Source organism: Tigriopus californicus, chromosome 12 (assembly GCF_007210705.1).
Source record: "Tigriopus californicus strain San Diego chromosome 12, Tcal_SD_v2.1, whole genome shotgun sequence".
NCBI classification, from domain to species: domain Eukaryota; kingdom Metazoa; phylum Arthropoda; class Copepoda; order Harpacticoida; family Harpacticidae; genus Tigriopus; species Tigriopus californicus.
In genome coordinates this window covers 17,267,976-17,289,252 of record NC_081451.1, presented here as the reverse complement: position 1 = coordinate 17,289,252, position 21,277 = coordinate 17,267,976, and the positions used below count along the sequence as shown (strand labels likewise).

At 37.7% G+C, this 21,277-nt stretch overlaps 2 protein-coding genes across 6 annotated transcripts in view; one reads left to right on the top strand and one right to left on the bottom strand.

Moving 5' to 3' along the window:
• Positions 1–822: 822 nt before the first annotated feature.
• Positions 823–5,206, bottom strand: LOC131891629 (pyroglutamyl-peptidase 1-like). 3 transcript variants are annotated; one of them, XM_059241257.1, is made up of 5 exons: positions 5,056–5,206; positions 4,837–4,977; positions 3,514–3,689; positions 3,374–3,445; positions 823–1,153 (listed from the first exon to the last, which is right to left on the bottom strand). In XM_059241257.1, the coding sequence occupies exons 2-5, from the start codon at positions 4,966–4,968 to the stop codon at positions 937–939; spliced, it is 597 nt and encodes a 198-aa protein (XP_059097240.1). In that variant the 5' UTR covers positions 4,969–4,977; positions 5,056–5,206; the 3' UTR covers positions 823–936. The 3 variants fall into 3 exon arrangements, with proteins under 3 accessions (XP_059097240.1, XP_059097238.1, XP_059097239.1); XM_059241255.1 differs by having other exon boundaries at positions 3,514–3,740; positions 5,056–5,203; XM_059241256.1 differs by having other exon boundaries at positions 3,514–3,740; positions 5,070–5,191.
• Positions 5,207–6,193: 987 nt separating this feature from the next.
• The window catches only part of LOC131891627 (UDP-N-acetylglucosamine/UDP-glucose/GDP-mannose transporter-like), a 15,381-nt gene continuing 297 nt past the window's right edge, over positions 6,194–21,277 (top strand). The window contains exons 1-6 of one of the 3 annotated variants that reach the window (XM_059241253.1): positions 6,338–6,387; positions 8,973–9,065; positions 10,328–10,465; positions 16,301–16,549; positions 20,087–20,425; positions 20,927–21,266. In XM_059241253.1, coding sequence (XP_059097236.1) covers positions 10,412–10,465; positions 16,301–16,549; positions 20,087–20,425; positions 20,927–21,266 — 982 coding nt within the window. In that variant the 5' untranslated portion in view covers positions 6,338–6,387; positions 8,973–9,065; positions 10,328–10,411. Of the gene's footprint in view, positions 6,388–8,972; positions 9,066–9,142; positions 9,279–10,327; positions 10,466–16,300; positions 16,550–20,086; positions 20,426–20,926; positions 21,267–21,277 lie in introns of those variants that run through there. The other 2 variants (XM_059241254.1, XM_059241252.1) reach the window with 2 other exon arrangements.

Sequence of the window (21,277 nt, the reverse complement as noted above, 5' to 3'; positions counted from 1 at the left end):
ACATTAACCAACAATAGCTAACAGTGGAAGCAAAAAGGGATACCAAAAATTAGCAGTGATAATCCTTTCTTTTAAAAAAGATACAAAGGATCTGTTCAATCTGGCCCATCCACTCTACTGCAATAACCAAGATTTTCATCACTTACCTCTACCTACCTGTCTTTGTACTATCTGCAACTCACCTCTTACCTATTTTCATGCGCATTGAACCAATTCTAGTCATACTCATTGTGATATCACTTTCTAGTCAACTATTTTATTGCCTTTACCTTTTTGACATTCTTCTTGTTTTACCATTTTGTATAATGTATATACATCAGATTTTATTTTATAGTTACTTTTACGCCATGACATGACCAAGAGTCGCAATAAAGATTATTATGTTAATAGAAAGCTTGTCAAATGCAATTGTGACCCAATAAAGTGGGGTCATTGAACCAATGGTTGTTGTTCCCAAAAGAGCAAAACATCCTACTCCTATTCTTTATGGGACAGCGTCAAATTCTAAAAATAAAATCACATATGAGTTACTCACAACAACCAATTCAAACTAGGGACAATAAATAGTCTTTGGTTCAAGATCAAAGTAAAACATTAAATTCATGAACAAAATTATCAAACCTGACTGAGCTAAATCAATAGTGACAATCAGGTTTTTTTTTGTTTAGTAACCCCGAACATTTTAACATAGTGTATTCTTTGTCTAATTTGTCCATATACACGATAATCACGTCGGGGCCATCACTGTTCTAAAGTGTTATAATGTGTCTAATCTACACAACATTATCGCACGAAATCAAATTCAATGACCTGCCAAGGTGCTTTTGCTACTTTTAGCCAATAACAATGGATACATTTCAATATCTTGGTAACAAATGGTGCACCATGACACAGATAAGAAGGTACAAAACCAATCACAGAAGTGAGACCTTTAAATTAATCCCTTATTGTATTGGTAGGTATGAGGGTTTCACAAATAATCTGCAAGGCCTTGCCCATCTGGTCCACCGAGTAAGGCTTGTTGTAATCGGGCACGTGAACGAAGAGGGCAGTTCCATTGGAAGCTGCTAGGGATTTGTAGAAAATGAACTCGCACAAGTAGCCTCCCGCACTAGTGGATAGCTCGGCCTCAATTCCCGTTTCAGCCTCGGACCTGAAAAGGATTGAATAGATTAGTTAAGACACTCTCATTGTTGTTGATTGCATAGGTGGGTATAATTATTCAAAGTCTTTGAGTTGGTTGATCAATTGGTCAGGATCTCTTTGGTAAGATGAATTCTTGCGGGATCTTGCTTCAATGTCCAAGTCAAAGAATTGACTTTATCATCAATTTAAAAAAAACTGGAATTTATATTAGAACATTTGCAAGAAATAGTAAACATTGTGGTTCAAAACGCATAAACCTGCACCTTCACTTCCCGTCTCATCAATTTGTGCATACTTCAAGTGAATGAAAATTGATGTTTAGCGTACTCTTTTCATTCCTACAAGCAAAACCACCATAAAGGTATTCAAATTTTTAGTTGCAGAAAAAGTGATTCAATTTCATCTCAAAGTTGTTTTGACGGTCAATAATCCCTTCAAAAATAGTCTGATTTTAAAGTTCATTACCATAACCTCTCTTTTACCAAAACTCCTGTGAAATGCCTGCCATTCAAAACCTTCTTTCTAGCTCATTTTCGAAGCAACATGCGGTTCAATTCATCGTAAGAACCAGTTAAGTAGAGGTCAAAAAGATGGTTTATTCAAGTGAAATAAAGTTTGAGGCTATTCCGGTTCCTTTGGGGTAAAATAACCCCCCACTAATCTTGACCAAACAATAACGTAAAGCTTATGATTAGGGCGGAAATTTAAAGGACCAAATTTCTAAATGATAAATTCTTTCATCCAAAGGCAACAATACATGAATTTTTTTTTAGTCCTTTGATTGCTTCAATATTCAGGGAGTCATACTTTTATGGTCCTGTATTTTCAGGAGTAGGTGTGTTGGACCAGTGTAAGATTTTGAATGATTTTGATATGTTAGGCAAGGTACCCTCAAAAGATTTGAGGGCTAATTAAGAGGGAAACTAGGTTGAGCTAGCTTGAAATAGCTAGGCATCGACTTTATTTATGTTCATGACGTTTTGACTGAAATTGAAAGTAGCACTGACCATTATTTCAACCTTTTTAATTTTTTGTCTGATATGCTGTAGAGTGGGTTTCATCCAGTCTAGTTCGAACAATGAAGTCCACTTCTCTTCATCCTCTGGCTCCTTCATTGTTCAATTTGCTGCCCTCATATATTCGTAGGGAGTATGTACAGATTTTTTGTGTATCGGATCGGACAGGGTCTCCCAATCCGATCCGAAGTGATTTTTTTCCCCAATCCAACCGAATCGGAATCCGATTTTTTTTTTCGAATCCGAATCTCAATCCGACTATAATCCGAAACATTTTGAAAAATATGATCCAAATCTGATTTTTCACCCAATTGACAAAAAAGAGGTCATTTAAATTGAACTAAATGTGCCTTTTTGCCACTTAAACGTTTCAAAATGATGAGATTGAGTGGCATTGCCTTAGTTAAAATATAATCTTCCTGTTGCAATTACTCATTTTTTTTTTTTGCAACAATTGCCTTAATTATATGCTTTAATTGTATTACAATTGAATAGCATTCTGTTATAAAATGGTGCAAAAGTTGTGCATTAACAGGCCTGATGTCCTAATATTGACTGTATGGACTACAAATTCTTTGATCCTTTTCTTAATTTCTGAAATTTTGGGTTACTTTATTTGTATGGGATTACATTCATTTAATTTTTCTTGCAAGTTTGGACTGGGATCGGATTCGAACCCAATCCGAATCCGAATCCGAAAATTGTTGGTCAATCCGATCGGATTCGGATTCGGATCCGATGCACAGCTCTAGTAGAGGTGTTGATCCTGTAGCATCCTGTAAGTCAGACTTGGACAATTTTTTGTCGGAAATTCCTGATCAACCCTATCTATATTCAAGGTCTGCCAACCCTAATTCGTGGATGGATGACACATTATGTGAATATAGAGTTAACTAAAATGAATGCGTTTTTCGTCTTGAAGTCCACAAAAAAAATCTTTTCATACTTTTCTGTGCAGCGATTGACTCGTCTGAAGAAACCCAAATTGTTTTTTGAAAGATTTGAGAACAAACTTGTAACTTTCCTAACAGCACTTAAGTACTGCAATTGTTTAGTAGATATGGATCATTAATCTTTATCGTCTGTTATTTGCGTGAAGTAACGTCAGGGCTTGTTACTACTGAGTCGTGCTTGCTCTTCCTCTGTTATTCCTTGAGCAATACTGAAAAAAAGGCTTCAACAGACCAGTATGCAAAAAAAGACTGATTTACCCGTTGATCTTTGCCACAATTTGTTCGACATTGAGAGTAGTTTTAAGCGTTTGGGAACCCTTCTCACAGCACCTGCAAAACGGTCGAAATGTCATCGTTTGAAATGGGCCTCAAGCCAAATCAAACACGTTAGGACGTACTCTTCATTTGGTGGACATTTTTGGTTCACATCTGGTATATTGTAACCACAGTTTTTAGCCTCAGTCTCAATTGTGATCTTCTTAACAGAGCTGCCTACTCCAACGTGAACAATGGCCAAAGGGGACTTGGTTCGGGCGTGGCAACCCTGAACACACTCCAAGGAAGCCGGAACTTTCTGTAGCACAAAATCGTAACACACTGGAATCTCTTGGATCAAAAGATCTACCTAAAATAGAAAAAAAATAAAACACTTTTGAGATCCATACATTCTAACATTACTCTCGAACGAAAATGCGGTTTAACGGTAATTAACAGTAAGTGTGCAATACCACGAAAATTAACATAGTCTTGAATAATCCATTTGCGTGTTGGCATACAACTTTTTATTTTGAGGGATGGTAAGCTTGCCTTTACTTCTGCAGATTTAATTATTTTACGATTCCTTTTTTTTTTTTGTAAAATAAACATTTTGTGAACAGAATGATGTTTCATGATTTTCTGACTAATGGATTGTTTAGCTTCATATTATTTCCAAACTTGTGGTGGCTTGTCCTTCAATTCAGAATTTGAGGCTCACAATTTTAATGATACAGTAGTTTAGATGAAATGTAAAGGGAATAAATAAGCCAAAACTAATTCCAGATTTACATTAAGCTAGATTTTCGATTTTTTCCAGACAATTTGGTGGAAATAATCTGATCCGGCATAATGAGTGAATTAGGTTGATCATTCCTTAAGTTTCAAATCATCAAAAGTATTTTTTTCAACCTACAAGTTTTTAACATTTGCTGAGGCCACATGTCTAACTAGCATGAACCACTCGAAAACTCCTAAAACATTCAAGTGTGAACATTCTTTGTTCCAGCGGAGGTAAATGACAAAAAACAGCCATGGTTTTTCTGATTTTGAACCTAACGTTTAAGGCCCACTCACAACCTTACAAATGATCATAAGTATTTTCACGTGGAACGGACACTGCAGAGTTTTTATTACTTGCATGTTTAAAAGAGCTGAATCATGGGTCTTCTTAAAGCTACGTAAAGATGATATTGAGCACCTTTATTGTCTAGTCTTGCCGATGGGTTCTTGAATACCGCCTTATAAAACTGGCCTCAGTATAGAAAAGAACAATACTTATTGCAACCCTCTTGAATTTCTATTCGACATGAAAATCAAGACTTTTTGGTCGGGGTCAAATCATGAGATTATAATTAAGATCGATCACAAACAATTTGTATTTTTTTCTTTTCTTCAAATCTTCGACAACATATTTTTCTTGCTCCTATTTCTGATTGAGACCAATCAAGTTGAATGCTGCTGACCTGCTCGTTGTCCCATTTGCCATGCAAGGCTTGCACTGCGTCCCAACTGGGATTCTTTTCGTGGGGTCCAAATGGACCAAATCCGGTCACAATTAAGTATGGCTTGGTCAACGTCTGACTAGAAGGCTCCATGATACGAATCTGAAATAATACACCCACCCAAAATCTGAGATAAGAATTATCTCGCCTTCAGCACAATGGAGTTGCATCAACTCGTACGTTGTGGAGGTTACCGTGACTAAAGAACTACTGTAAGGGATTAACTTCTGTCAGGAGTTGTCAGAAATGATCAGGAAGGAACAACATATTTACTATTTACGCCCAATAGGTGGCACTTTGTACGTGGCCTTGCTGTCCATCTGTTGGACCTATAACTCGCACTAATCTTCTACAACACTCAACCAACCTTGCCAATTTAGACCTTGACGGATTCTGAATTCAATTCAAGCATATCACAAAATAGCGCCTAAATGAATCTGTGATTCATGAGTGTGTCTAGTACTTTTGCATATTCTGTGAACAAATCCGTTTTCAATTCTACTTTTCACGTTAATGCCACAAATTTCAGTAATTTGTATATACCTGACTCGTTAAAATGGCATTGCCCCGTTCTCATTGGACGTCCCTGATAGCTCATGTAAAACTTTTGTTTGGCTTTTAGTCTTGATAGAGTGTATATGGGTGGCAGCTGTTCAGGGTAACGACTTTGTCATCGGACAAACTTGCAAAAGGCAGGACTTGAATGAAATGTTTTCATTTCAATGAAATAGAAAAAATCTTTTCATAATTGATGTAGAAGAGCCAAAGCGGCAAGCACTCTATTTGACCATACAAAGGCAATTCATGTACCTGCTTGTCAAAATTTTATTATTCCCCAATAAAGTCATTGTGAAGATAAGAGTTGAGCGCTCATTCACTTACTGAGCTACACAAGTAAATTGCACATTAAGCGTACTTTTGATCAAAGCCCATTCAAATTACAAATGAATGAGGGCAAAGTTTGCTTATTTGTAGTAGGCTATGTCTTCAATTCGGGCAGAAAACATGAGGGTAGGCGTAAAATATGCTCATGAAGCTTACGAAGGATCAGAGAGGTCCCGGTTCGATTCTGCTCCTAGCTATTACAAGTTTTGACCCTGCCTAAGGAGAACATTAAACGATGCCATTGCTGGCCACCAGCTAAAAATATATAAATACGGATCAATATTGCCGGTTTCATTCATATAAAATGTGTTAAAACTGATGGAGTCACAAGACCTAACCTTGTGTTACATAGCACCCAAAAGCCCGAAAGAGATATGCCAACGCAGCAGTTTGGTACCTGTTTTCCTGAAGCCGTCTCTATAACCCTGAGTGAGTCGGCCGTCTCTTAATCCATAGAGTGGCATCTCTCTGCTCTCTCTGTACTGGGTCTTGAACCTACCTTAGTGGTGTTGCCTGTTTGAGTAGTACACATCACGTTACACTATGGTTACAAGTGCCGAGAAATCAACATTATAAGAACGACAGATGTTTCAGGCTGTCAATTCTCATTTGTTCTCTCCTGAGAAGGTAAGCCAATGATTGTCTGTTATACTTTCTTTAGAGCGGCACAGTTAGGTTTTCAATACTCTAGGTGTTTGAATAGTTTGTTGGACTGTGTTGCAATCTTAGCTCAGTAAATAGTAGTGTGTTTTCTAGGTCAGACCTAGTGTTGGATACATTTACACTATTTATACATGATTTAAGAAGGAATCGTGACTCTATCCAGGAAGAGTTTCGACTTAACAAAGATTGGGGTAAAGACACTATAGATAGATTGGCGTTTGTCAGTTTTTGAGTTGGAGCGCAAAGTCAAAATTAGAGCGCATTTTTTTTAAGGAAATAATGAATCGAGAAAAGATCCAAGTTGTTTAGTATAGTATGATCTTGTTTTCAAATTCTTTTCTAAAGCTCAGGTTCTACATTTCACCAAGACATGAATGATATTGAGAAAACCTCTTGTTAGATTTGATTTTCAAGAGTAAGCTTGGTGCAAAAGAGTAGAAATAAAAACCTTAAAGAAAAACCCTGGTGATGTCCAGCAAAGAATGTGCACTGAAATCCTGACATCGAAACCTCCCAAAATCACAATAAGAAGTGTTTTATATCCGCACTGATCTTAAAACCAAAGTGCTTTTTTTCTGGTGGATTATGATGTAGCACTAATGGCAGATGACGACTAATGGGTGCAACAAGTAATAGTTATCCTTTAACATACTCTATTTTGGTTGATCCAATAGCATCCTTTAAGTCAGACTTAGACAATTTTGTGATCAACATACCTGATCAACCTTACATTCAAGGGCTAGCCAGGATCTTACATCATTGGTGGATCAAATATTTTACGAATAAAAAATCAAGTGAAATTAATACCTTTTTCCGCCTTGAACTGTTGAGCGATCCCATTCCCAGTCGCGGTAAGGAAGTCCGCAAGATGATACATTGAGGAAACATGGATGTTTTTACTATTTAGCGCAAATGAATAGAAAAATATTGGGGTTTTCTTTCATTTCTTGAAATGTTGGGATTATTTATGAAGCTCACCATCTCTAATTCTTTGTTTGATTGCTTGAAGAGAAAAGCACAAATTAGTAAAACAAAATCCAAAACATCCCCCTCCAAAAAAGTTATTGTATCCAGTTTATGTACCTTGAGTTGATTCTTATGGCCAAAGTAATTTAAAAATTAAAAAAAAATATGTGTCAATAAAAATGATAACTATATAAAGAATGAAGTTCTTATAACGATATTTTGAAGGTTAGGTGCTTCCATTTTTTACTTACCGCGGGGAGATAAAATAGTCTCACAGGGTCATTTGGGCACTCTTAGGCGGCTTGGACTATTTCGAGGCATTACAGGCATTTTTTCCTTTTTTAGCACGACCATGGCCTTTATCATGAATGTCATAGCATTGAATCAAAGAGTAAACTCTTTGCCACACGTTTCATTCAAAAAATATCAATTACTCACCCATGAGTCAAATATCTGCCTTTAAGTTTATGTCGTTAAATCTACTGGCCGGGTCCTCTGTGGCTCGTACTAGAGGGCTAGTCTAGCTCGTACTATCGCAGCGGCAACACCAAACTCACCCTGATGATCAGTTCCGTGGATTTAACACGTTTAATTGTACTTGACACTCAAATTTTTTTTCAGGCAAGTAATAGATACTTTTTGGGATGAAAAATGTGCCAAAGAGTTAATTTTTGGATTTAAAATGATTACATTCATGGTTAAGGCCACGGTAGTTCTAAAAAAGAAAAAAAATACATGTAACAGCTCTAGCTAATCCAAGCCACCTAGGAGTGCCCAAATGGCCTGTGACACTACTTTATCTCCCCGCGATAAGTTAATATGTAATCACCTAAGCTTTAAAGATCATTCCTAATTGGAAGGATATTCCTTTTTATTTACATATTATTCATATGAACCATATTTCACATTGTGATAAGGCTGATAAATCCAAAGTGCTTACATTGAAAAAAACATTAACGTTTGACAAGTAGGAGTTCAGGTTTTTCATTGAATGAAGTTTTGCAAAGTAAATTGTACATTAGTGCAAGAAATAAGAAACTCTGTTACAATTAGCTACAACTCTTCTGAATTGGATGGAGTCCAATATAACTAGGAGAAGGGCAAATTACCAACTTGTCCGCAAGGTAAGACCAAATTCTATTTTCCCCCGCTTTTTCTTCACTTCACAAGAGTAATTGCTACTTTCTATTGAAAATGGATAGCTAAACCTTAATCTGGCTTCCCCCAATGTCCAGCATTTGTGTAAACATTTTTGCCTATTCAGCCCATGTGTATGCTTCTACGTGCTTCGATATTACTAGCAGAGGTCAGCTCAATGTCACATATTCAGAACAAATTACGCCCATTTGATAATTTGTCAATGTATCCGAAGCGTCTCCAGGCAATCGTCAAATAGGAAGATGAGCAGAGTCCTTCCTGAAAGTCCCTCCCGGCCATGTGTTGCACTTGCTTCACCTGGGCTGACCAATATGAAGATGAGGATACATATTGTCATCACTCAAGGAAGCAATCTCAAGTTCTTTGTCAAGTGGCGTTAATGGAACTAAACTTATCTGTTTTTTGACTCTTTTTTTTATTTATAGCTCGAGATGTCTCAATTGCGAAAACGTAGTCACCCCTCTCAAACGAACTCGCAGGATTTGTTTGAAACAGATAATTACTTGCCATCCCAACGGGTAAGTTCAGTCACATTTGGAGTGATATTGTGAAAGTTAGTTTTGAGATTTGTGTCATTGTTGATTTTGTACAATAGGTGGGCATTGTGCATCAAAATGTCAATTTTGTTATTCGTTATTGTTACAATTCATGGATTCTCCCATCATTTCTGTTGCTAATCGTGAATAAGACAAAGCCACTATTCTACCACAACAATTGCAAAGCTGATCACAGTGAGTTATGTTTGTGTGTTCCTATTAACACATACAAATTGACCTCTATAGAGACGTGTAAAGTACCGGATCGGATGTCAGCTGTGTGAGTCAGGCTGGTGTCGTCAGGCTGCGCCACAATCGTGGCAAGAACTACCACGATTTAAGCACATCCAGTGATTCCAAATTTTCTTTGACAAAACTGTTTGCCGTCTCAAGAAATCGTTCGACAATTATTTTCACCTATTTGAGTCCAACATTCACTTGATAAAGAAGTCATTGCATGGCAAGTGACAAAAACATGCAGAAATACGAAAACAATCTTTGGTGCCAACATTTTGTCATCAGTAAGAAGTGTGGTGACACTTTCTTCATGGTAGAACCAGAGGGCGCACTAGTATGAAATCCCAAAGCTTTACACTTCTCAATGGGGGAGTAGTTGAACCTCAACAGATAGGTTGAGTGGTCATGATCCAGAAACTGACAAGTGTCAATCATGCACGACAAAAAAAATAATCAGATACTACTACTTGATTGCGTGAACCTTGCAAAATCTAGGGTTTTGATAAGTCATGTAGAACAACAGTAGTGAAGAGGAAAGCTCTCTGAAACCTCGCTAGAAGACGTTTCAGTTTTACGTTACCTCCTAATCGAGTGCTTGAACATGAAGATGGAATTCATTGAGCACATTGAACGCTCTCTCATCGGGAATGCATCTGATAAGGAGGTAACGAATAGCTCTACAAAACCTCGCTAAAAGACGTTTGAACTTCGTTTGAGCTTTCCCCTCCAGTACTGGCGAGCTCCATGGATAAGCCAACTGAATCGTTTCACACTTGACAAGTATGGTAAAAACGGGGATGTATTTTTAAATCCGACGTTGAGCAATCAAAAGTTGACAGTCTCATCATTTCCTTTGCATATGTGAACTCCCTTTCGTCTTTTGTGTGAAATTTGATATTCTGATTACACCTTACTTGTCTAAAGCTTCCGATTGCCACTAGCTACTCTGTGCAGATGGCAGGAGCCTCTTTTTCTCTCGGGATACCGGCATTTCTGTCTCCTTGCAGTGAATTCCCTTGGTCCTCCTCAACACCACCCTGTCCTTAAAGTTTGATTTCAAATTCCATTCTTTTGCACTGATCTGATCCAACATGGAACATACCCTCACCGTCACAGCTAAATTGCTTCCCCACAGTGGTTCTCAGGTAAACACTCACATTCACACTCAGACATACAACAATGTACATGTAGTGTCATTGGCAGAGATCGATCCAAAACTTGGTTAACGGACTTGGACTAACCACCCACCAACCCCACTTGAACCCCTCTCTCTGTTAAGCCCATTAAGCTAGAACTGAAAATTGAACTGTCGGATGACGTCAGAGAGTACTTGTACTTCTAAGATACACCAATCTTTGAAGAGGTATTAAGTTACTAGTGTAGTCCATTGGCACGTGAGATCGAAAGAAAGCGTTCACAACTAGCGTACAATTAAGAAATTGAACCAAGGTATAATCCCTTTTCATTGAAGGAAACAGCGCCCTCTGTTTCGTCTAGGTTCGGGCAAACAAACGTAGAAGCGAGAGGACACGCTCTAAGATGCCAGATTTTATCAAGGGAATATTAGATGAACAATTTATTGCTGAAGTATTGTGAAATAACGAATAATCCAACAACTCGTCTGGGCGACCCTTCAAATCCTCTATGGGTAAAATTCCACGCAATTATAACATGATGAATAAAAACTAAAGAGGAAACTCCATACTGTTCGGTTGATAGCACAACAAGATGTTTGCAATCATCATTTCTTACAAAATGGTACTACAAAAAGAACAGTTTCACAAATTCTTAATGACTAACTTCAAAAACATCACTGTCTCTAGACTTCAATTACTTTTTTAGGGCAATTTAATGAAAGAAGATTATTACAAAAAGTCGATGCTACGCTACAAGTATGCAATATGTAGCTCCTTTTTTATTTTAATTTGGAGGTAAAAATTGTTTATAATTTTACTCTTTTTGGATTTGAAAGGTCTCTCAAGAGAGTTAGCGGTCTATTTATGGTGTTGTAATGTATCAACAACAAGTTATTGAACAAAAAATACCTTGTTCCAATCAGGCATCTTAGAGGGTATTCTCGTGCTTTTACGTTTGTGCGTCGGCCACGAGAGAGGGCAGGGGAGAATGAAAAGGACTATTAAAACCTCTCCAGATAGATGGCACTGCGTCCACTCACATGTGCCATACAAGAGTCTCGGTTTGTTTGTTTGTTTGTTTTGAGCATCCAAAAAAAACCGGCAATGTATTAGAATTGTAATCAGTTAAAAAATGGCTGCCAAATGATCAACAATGCAGAGTTTTTGAGGTCTAAACCGATTTTATCCTGTAATTTGACCAATACAAATAATTGGGTCCAGCCGTATGTTTTAAGAGAAATTTAACCTAATGTCCAAGTTCAAAGCAAATCTTCTGACAAGCTCTTTGCTCTGGGTCTTTCCAGGCATGCTAATACTAACATGTCAGTAAACCAATTGAATGACTCTTAAGGAGACATATCTTATTTTTACATGAAATGTCGTCCTTTGCATTAGTCACAAAAACTACGAGTCAACCATGGAAAGGAAGACGTGTCCATCTTGAACTGTAAATCAATTCCAACCTCGGACTCCTTCATTGTTTAATTTGATTCCTTCCAATATTATTAGGGAATACGTGGGCATTGGTGATCCGGTAGCATCTTTGAAGTCAGATTTGGGCATTTTTTTAAGTAGCATTCCAGATCAACCCTGCATTCAAGGACTAGCTCGGTCTGCCAATTCAAATTTGTTGATGGACAAAACACCATATAAAGATAAAAGGGTAATGAATAGACGAATGAAAACCTTTCATTTTCGTAGTACTTGGGATTGCATTCCCTGTAGCGGTTAGAAAAGCCCTGAAAAACCGAACCCGCCGAAAAAAAAACTTTTGCTTAGCTTTTTCCTTGCTCGACTTTGCCATTGACTTACTGCTATCTACTGGAACAAGACAAAAATGATAGTGACGACCATGATACCTTACCTTAAGCCCATATCCTATGGCAGAATCGTCTTATAAATCTTTTTTGCAAAGATAATTCAACGTTATCATTTCCTAATCCACCCAAACCTAACGATTAGCGGCAAAGGAGCTTTGTAGTGGGCAACAAAAATTAAATTTTCTAACTATGTTGACAAGGCATAAAGGATCGTGATCTGTTGGCTGAGGTGCATGTCCTTGGATCTCTGTTTTCCTGCGGGGTTCTACTCCTTCAATGAAGCCTGGTGGTTTCAATTCACTCTAATGTAAGTAATGTAATAAATAGAGACGGCCAAAATATGTGTTAACCTTTTAATGTCATGAAATAGGCGCTTATACTTTTTTAAAGAACATATGTTTTTCTCATTCTGGCTTTAGTGGGAGACCCCTCCAAATTTAGTGCTCTCCATAATTTTGTAACAAATGTGAAATGGCAGAAAAAAAACTGGGTCTGTGGCCACGATGGGATGGGCCAATGATAGTCTGTGATCACATTGATTGTGGACTGCCTAATTTATCATGGAAGGAATGAGCTAAACAAAAGCTGTAACAAGAGTGTTTAGGGCCGATTGATTGTTTATTTTTTCATTTGCTGTTTTTCTTTCAATTTTTAGCCCAAATTTAAGATTTGAGAGAATAATTTGTTGCTTGTTATGACCTATTTTTATGCATAGTTCAACATCTTAAATAGGGCTTTTAAAAACATATTTTGGTCGTCTCTATTGATATAACTGTCTTCATATACGTTAAAAACATACTAACGACATTGTATTTGTTCCATTGAGTATTGGAGACGTCGATTCGATTCTGAAAAGCCAAGATTTGTTTTGGTACCAAACTCAGAAGAGGGTTGAATTTCTGAAAAGGCCATTTAAGAAAGTAGTTCTTGATATTTGAACTATAAAATAGGATTTGAATAATGAAAAATATGCTCCATTAGTCCTTTCAATTGAGCGCAGGGAGCACCCTCTGCTTCGTTTTGGGGCGGACAAACAAACGTAGAAACAAGAGAATATGCTCTAAGAGTACAGACTTTATCAATAGATTTTTCAAAGACCAATTTATTGCCCAAGTACTGTGACACAATGAATAAGCCATCAACTCTTCTGGGATAAATGGGTAAAATTCCGAACAATTATGACATGTAAATCATCATTTAACAGGGGTTGTATACTGTATGATTGACAACTCGTCATCACTTTGGCAATCATCGTTTCCAACAAAATAGCACTAGGAAAAATATAGTTTGATAAATTCTTGGTGACTAGCATTAAAAACATTACTTTCTCTAAATTTAACATTGGCATTTTTACCACAGTTTAATGGAAAAAGATGATGATGAAAAGTCATACCACATATAACTCTCTGTTTATCACTGTTTGGATGTATAAATTGTTTGTAGTAATTTTAACCTTTTAGGATTTGAAGGGCCTCGCAGAAGGGCTGGTAGTTTATATATGGTGTTAGAATAGATCTGCAATAAGTTGGTCCACGAAAAATACCTTGTTGAAGTCAAGCTTCTTAGAGCGTATTCTTTCATTTCTCCGTTTGTTTGTCCGCAACGAGAGGAGAGAGAGGAGAATGAACAGGACTAAAGGAGAGCTAATATCAGACCTATCAGGGAGCCGAAACTCGAAGTGGAAATGCCACACTATCAGAGTTTTTTGGGGGGGACAAAAGAAGAGTTGAACAAAAATATTAGTCTGTTGTAACATTGTTTAATAGTTCAAAATTTCCTTGTTATGGTAAATTTCAGCTTAATTCATGTTTGAATAGTTGAAGTTAAGCATGGTAACTCCATAATCTTTTAATGTTGTGAGTAGCAGGGTTCATAAAAAAAATTTTTAGGAAAAGAAATGAGGATTTGAGTGCTATATCTTTCTTTAGTGGACTTTGAAAGGAATGCATTTCATATATTATCGAAGGAACATCAATGGCAAAATCGTTGTTTTGGTGCATCTACCGAATACAAATTCATTACTTTGATATGTAATATTTTATTCTTATGATCAGTCATAGTCAAAATTTACTAAAAAGTGAACGAGTTACCATTTTAAGGCACATAAAGGGTGTGTGTGCACAGAAAATACACAATCGCAAAACAAAGCTTTAATTGTGTGAAAATTATTCAAAATCTTCTCTAGCACGTGAAACCTGAACAAAAACTGCCGTTTTATGAAACATAACTAGCTGCTATTGCCCTTGCCCTTCCTGGCGCCCAAAACACACTTCAGCCGCGCTTGTTTGGTTGGTACTTTGTCTAAATTAGCCAGCATTTATAATAAGGCAATCAATAAATTAATGTTTAAGCTCATCCTCTGTTGATCCCTATAACATCTGGAGCATTCAAATGATGTGCAGGACCGACAGTTTGGCTTGGAGAGATCTTTCGGGCATGACTCTATCATGGGCGATTGTCAGAAAGCGGGTTTGTCCAAGCCAAATCCTACGTACAAAACGTTATTGAAATTTTCTGAATAAGTGAAAGATCAATCAAAGACAACTTGGAACCATAGAAATAATTATTGATGAAATAAATGATGGCTAAAGGGGGAAACTCCGACTAAAGACCTGCGGCTACTTAGTCATTAGGTAGGAAGTGAATCAGGGGTTAGTGATATTTATGGGAATTATGTCGAATGTACGTGTCCGAAAAACTTTTTCCAGTTATCACTTGGCCACAAGTTTTTTTTAAATATGTTTTTCGCCACCACTGCCCTTCTTACGCCATATCAGTATTTTTGGTACGCCATACATTATGGGCTACCCTGTATTTGCCATGTGGAATCAACAATTGAAAAAGTTACCAGGAGCTTAAAAGTCCAAAGCTTTTGAAAAAAGTCATACGTTGAAAAGGATTGAATCATTCATGATCCTCGAGTTTGCGGGTTGCAGACATCAATGTTTTAGAAATTTAGATTTTTGTAACCCCTGATAATATTTTTTGGGGGTCGCGGAAAAGTCCACTTATCTAAAGAATCAAGTAGTCGAACAAAAAAAATTTGAACGTGCCACGACGCCATTTATGTAGCATGTTCCTCGGAACTTAGGGGCGGTGAAAATGTACAAATGTGAGTTGGATGTTTTTACGGATCTAAAGATTGACTTGTAACGACTGTGTAAGGAAGTTGTCACTTTAGCTCCCATTTTCTTTTGGCTTTGTAATAACAAATGGTACCCTATTTGCATAACAGCTTTCTTGTTTGTCATTCGACACTTGTTTTGAGGCTCAGTAAGGAATTGTACTGTAGATTGCATTTCGTATTCAGCGGTTTCGAGGATGTTTAAGCGATTAGTGTATATTTAAGGCACCCCTCGTAAAAGTTGATGATAAGCCTATTCAGAGATGTGAAAGTATGTAATTAAAAGTTATACATTCAGAGGGAGTTTGACCTTACTCATCGAAGGTAAAAAGGGCTTAAGAATTAAGATTTCGAAAAACATGATCTCCTTGTATTGCCATCAAAAGGTTAGTTAATTTGCAAGCTTTTGGGGATCTCTTTTGTTTCCAACTACTCAATGAAGCAAATTAAAAACACCTATCATAATACTAACACCTTTTGAGGACAGGAATAAGTCACTTCAATGTTGTTACCTTATATCGAACCAATACTAACGATAGTCCATTTCGATTCAATTGATAGTGCCGGTGGGAATCATCACCTTCAGAATTTTCTGACACTATTATGCACTATTATGCACTTGGTTTTGACTTTCGAAGGCACACGCAATCTTTTGGCCCGACTTTATTGGAGACGGCTGACTTGGGCAATACTTTTTAATCTTCAAACAGCACTTGTCGTTACGCACTATTTGCACTTGACTACTTCAGAGGTCTTGCCACAAAGAATGAGGCCCGGCTTTCTGCAATCAAGTGTTCGTGTCGTGCGATTTTGTACCTGTTTGTCAGTTTTAGTTCGTGTTTTTACTCCTGGAGCTAAGAGGGCCCCCTCTAGTTGGTTTTGACGATGAAACATTTTCAGAATGAGGCTAATGAGGAGCCAATTACCAGTGGTTCTGACGATGAATCTCCGAGCAAATCCCTGATTAGTTCGACACCTCCAGGATTGAATGTGACGGATTCTCGCGGTGGCGTTGGGGGCCACATCATGGAAAATCCTCACAACCTCGTGACACGTTTACTGGCGGCTCTTTTCTACGGAGTGGCCTCGTTTCTGATCATGGTGGTGAACAAGAATGTGCTCACAACACAGCGATTCCCAAGTTTTCAGGTAAGAAAGCGAAGTCACGTGTCTCTTTTTGTCTCCTTGTGGAACAAATTTTGAAACATGAGGTTGCGTGAGTGGGCTGCTGTGATGTGTACAAGGTGAGTTCTACTATACAATAAAGGGGTTTGTTTTGGCTTTCTACGGAGGCTTTATCAAAAACGATCAGGCATAAACGCAGTCGAGGTAATCCTGACATATCTCTGGTGTCAATCTGAATCGCTGAATCGAAAACCCACATGCAACCCTTTGCCATGTAAAGGCTCTCGTCTGGCACATATTCATAATATAAAACCGGTGTGAGCAAGTTGTCCGAGCACTTGTTTTGTTCTAGCATTCGGGCTAACTTTTGGTTGGGTCAAACCACACATACATTTCTCGACCCACCCCAAGTAGTCCCACCAAAGGGTAAACTGACGAAAGCACCTGAGCCATGCACAAACCAGTTATTTGAAGCGTGCAAGAACAGAACGTTTATGTGGTTATGATGGGGCTCAAATTGCAATTTTTATCAAGGTGGCGGAAACATTCTCTTCAGACGAATTTTTTTTTTTTAAGTTGAGAAAAATGCAGAAGCAAGTCAAGAAAACCAGAAAAAAGTTTATGGAAACTTGAAATAAGTTATAAGAATTTGCAAATAAAGGTGTATAGGTGCAAAAACAAGTTGCTAATCCAGGCACCCATCTATGTAGTATGCTAGGCTATCAATTGAGTTTAAAAGAAATTGAATTTCAGTTTTATTGCAATGTTCTACATTTGAATGCGTTTTCAATTGATACAGATGTCATGGCAAACATTTGACTCTCTTCTGGAACCTACTCTTTTGGTGTTGAGGGTGTTTTCGTTCACAAAATAACTTTGGGTGAGATCAAACCCATGATGGCAGATGCAGCTCAACTACAGGCTCTCTCTTTTGCAGACTTTCCCAAACAGAAAAAGGGAATTGAATTGGATTTATTCAATTCTGTGGTATACCCAATATTGTTCAGGGTTTAAGTTAAATCAGATTTTTTCATTTTTGATTATGACTGGGGTTACACTCTTTACAGCGGTTTTCAAAGCCAGTCAAAACCCCAACCCCAAAAATCTGCAAAATTTGACTGAGGATTTCATTCTTCATCTGATCATGGTGCCCAGAAGTAAATAAAAAGGTTCCAACGAGGAACAAAAAGTTAAGAAGGAAGCAGATAAGGACCCAAAAGACAATTAAAAGGCAAAAAAATCTTAAAAGTAAAAAAAAGTGAGAAAAAAGGTCAGAAAAGAGTCGGAAAAAGTGAAAAATTGAAAATTTGGCTCAAAACTTTTGAAGTTCTTGTTTTCAGGTTATAACTCTTTTTTGCGGTCTAATGAAAAGAAATATAAGGAACTGTTTTTTAGGATGGAAAATGTAAGTGAACTTTTTGGGGGGTTTGTTTTTTTACGGGCTTTTCTAACCGCTACAGGGAATGTAATCCTCAGTACTATTGAAATGAAAGGTTATAATTCTTATATTTATTATCTTTCAATCTTTGTATGATATTTGGTCTACCAATGAATTTGAGTTGACAGACCGAGCTAGTCCTTGAATGTAGGGTTGATCTGGAATGCTATCTAAAAATTTGTCCAAGTCTGACTTGAAAGATGCAACCGGATCAACAAGGCCTACGTATTCCCTACGAATATTAAGGGAAGCAAATTAAACAATGAAGGAGCCCGAGAAAGAAGAGATGTGGACTTCATTTATCGAACTAGCCTGAATTCTCGAAGGCTTTAAGGTGCTCTCAAAACGCACATTAAGCCTCTACGGTCACTAGAATTGACCCTAAACCCTGGGTTGGGACAAAGCTCATGGATACTTTTGAAGACGTACAGTATCAGATACCTTTCGTACCTTCTCTGAACACTGTACAGTCCCAACTTTTTTAGCCTCTCCCAATACGAGAGCTCTCTCAATCCTGTGATGTTCCTAGTGAAACATCTTTGGACTTGTTCGACCTTTTACAAACCTGCTGAACTCATTGGAGCCCAAATGGGTTAACAATTTGCTTCCTATCCTGAATGAAGCTTCTTATCCAATTGAGAACCTTGCCTTGGATCCCAATGTCATGAAGTCTATTCAGCAAACGGCCATGATCTACTTTATCAAAGGCCTAGGCAAAATTAAGTAGACAATATCTACTTACTCTTGTCTTTCCAGTCCCTCAATGACCTGCTCTAAATGCTCAATCAGTTGGGTAACCGTGCTAAAATGTGCTCGGAACCCGTGCTGGCTAGGAGGAAGGACTTCATTGACCTCAAGAAATTCAACAAATTTGGACTTCATGATCTTCTCAAACACCTCTGCAATATTCGAAGTGAGAGAAATCGGCCTATAGTTCCTGGGGAGCGACATATCTCCCCCTTGAAAAATTGGAATAACGTGCACTACCTTTAGTGAAGTTTGAAACTTGCCCTGATCCAAGCCTGATCAAGCCCTCGGATATGACAAATTAAGATCTCTATTTCTCCATTCGACATTTTTACATGACTAATGTGCAAATCATTCCTAAGGTATAGAGGCATACACCCCCATGTGGGAATATGGGCTACGTTAAAAGTTTTGACGGATGTTGTCCCAAGTAAGTGTAATGTTTTTCAAATTAACACGTGAGATCTTGTTTTGAAACCAAGTCAGTGGGGGTAAATCCGGAACATTTGCGATTGGAACATGTGGAATTGTTTTTATTTGCAATATATTTCGTTTGAGAGGGTTGCTTTAATTGATGTACTCAACACAAGTGTTATTTTTTCGACACAATCTATGGATTATTTTGACATTCTGTTTCGAGATTCATGCCATTTATATGCAGCAAAAGGGTTGTTTCGTAACTAGTTTCATGTTTGAACACCTTAAAATTGGGACTTTGACATACATGTACAGTCACAATAAAGTCTAATTTGCGGACAGATAAATATGTTACGCCCGGTAGTTTAATTCTGAATCCAGCCCTAAATTTGCGTAATGGCATTGACCAATGAAATAATCTCCTTAGAAATCGGAATCAAAATTAGATTGATTGTATGAAGTAAAGTCAAACTAAAGTGGCTACCTTTGTGTAATCCCCCCTCACTCTATTTAGGCTTGTTCCCAGGACTTTATTAAAAACTTATAACGCCATGATAACACGATTTAACACTGCAACTAGGAATCCCAATGTGTCCATTTTTATGCTATTATCAAACACTTTCACCAAGAAAGTTGTGTCTAAAACATACATGAGTTCTTGACATAACACACGCGAGGTTCGAAAACTGGCACCATTTCTTTGAGTCAGAGATCACAGAGAAAAAGAAACCCTTACTTAACAAAAAAAAACCGTCATGAAAAAGTTCATACACTCAGAAATAGGGTCAACAAATTACACTATGAGCTCACCACGTCTAGTGTCTTTAGTCTCAAGTAGGATTTGAACCTATGTCCTCTACAACCAGCAAGAACTTTCATCCCACGTTGTTTTTTACCTAACATATGAAATTCAAAGCAAAATGAAAGGACAAAAAATCATCCATTTTATTTCGTTTTAGGTGCTTGGCCTTGGACAGATGGTGGCCACCATATCGGTGCTATTTATAGGCAGATTGTTCAGGATTGTCACTTTTCCCACCTTCTCGCCGGACATCTTCCGGAAGATTTGGCCATTACCTCTTTTCTACATTGGGAACATGATTTTCGGTTTAGGCGGGACCAAGGAGCTCTCCCTGCCAATGATGACTGTTCTACGAAGGTTCTCCATCCTGATGACCATGATGGGAGAATGTTATGTGCTCAAAAACCGACCGAGGATGTCGGTTCAAATCTCAGTATACATTATGATCTTTGGTGCCATGGTTGCAGCTTGCAACGATCTCGCTTTCAACTTCAAGGTGAGGAAATTTGAACTTTGTCCTCCTCATACCAATGGTCCAGCCTGAGTTGGGAAAATGGCACAAGTAAATGTGCCTTTGCTTTTTCGAGGTTTTGGATTTGGTTTTTCATTTTGAACTGCTGGGAATTCCATTCCCGATAGCGACAAGGAAGTCCTCAAAAGATATATAGAAAGATTAGACTTAAATAAAAGGAATCCATATTTATTCCGTCAAATAGTTTGTCCAACACAGGGTAACAAATGATCTTTGGAATTGCAAAACAAAAATAAAAAAAACAAATTTGAAACGAAAAATTGGCCTTTTGAAAATTATTAGTTTTACTCACCCCCCCTGATATGAAGTATTACTACCTCCTCCCTCTGTGGTATCTTAAAAAATGTGAAGGGGTTTTCTCAAACGTTTATTTGCCTTTTTTTTTCATATACGTGTTTCCTTTTCTCCAAATTTGACATTTCTTACTTTCGAAGCATTACGAGTTTTTTAACACATATTTTTCAGGGATACGTATACATCCTTCTGAATGACATTTGTACAGCAGCTCAGGGCGTTTATATGAAAAAGAAATTGGACGCCAAGGACCTGGGCAAATACGGTCTGATGTTCTACAATGCCATATTCATGTTCATCCCTGCCGTTTTGATCGCTTTCAACACAGGAGAATTCGAGAAAGTGACGGACTATCCAGGACTGCACGATCCTTTTTTCATATTTATGTTCACACTCAGTTCGGTCTTTGGGTTCATCCTGATCTTCGCCACAGTGTGCTGCACTCAGTACAACTCCGCCCTGACCACATCCATAGTTGGGTGTCTCAAAAACGTGCTAATCACTTATTCAGGTCAGTGGAAC

Coding starts and splice junctions, on each gene's coding strand:
- LOC131891629 (XM_059241255.1), bottom strand. CDS start 4,968: ATGGAGCCTTCTAGTCAGACGTTGACCAAGCCATACTTAATTGTGACC. Junction 3,741..4,836: donor GCAAATGGGACAACGAGCAG/GTCAGCAGCATT, acceptor TTTCTATTTTAG/GTAGATCTTTTGATCCAAGA. Junction 3,446..3,513: donor AAATGTCCACCAAATGAAGA/GTACGTCCTAAC, acceptor ACCGTTTTGCAG/GTGCTGTGAGAAGGGTTCCC.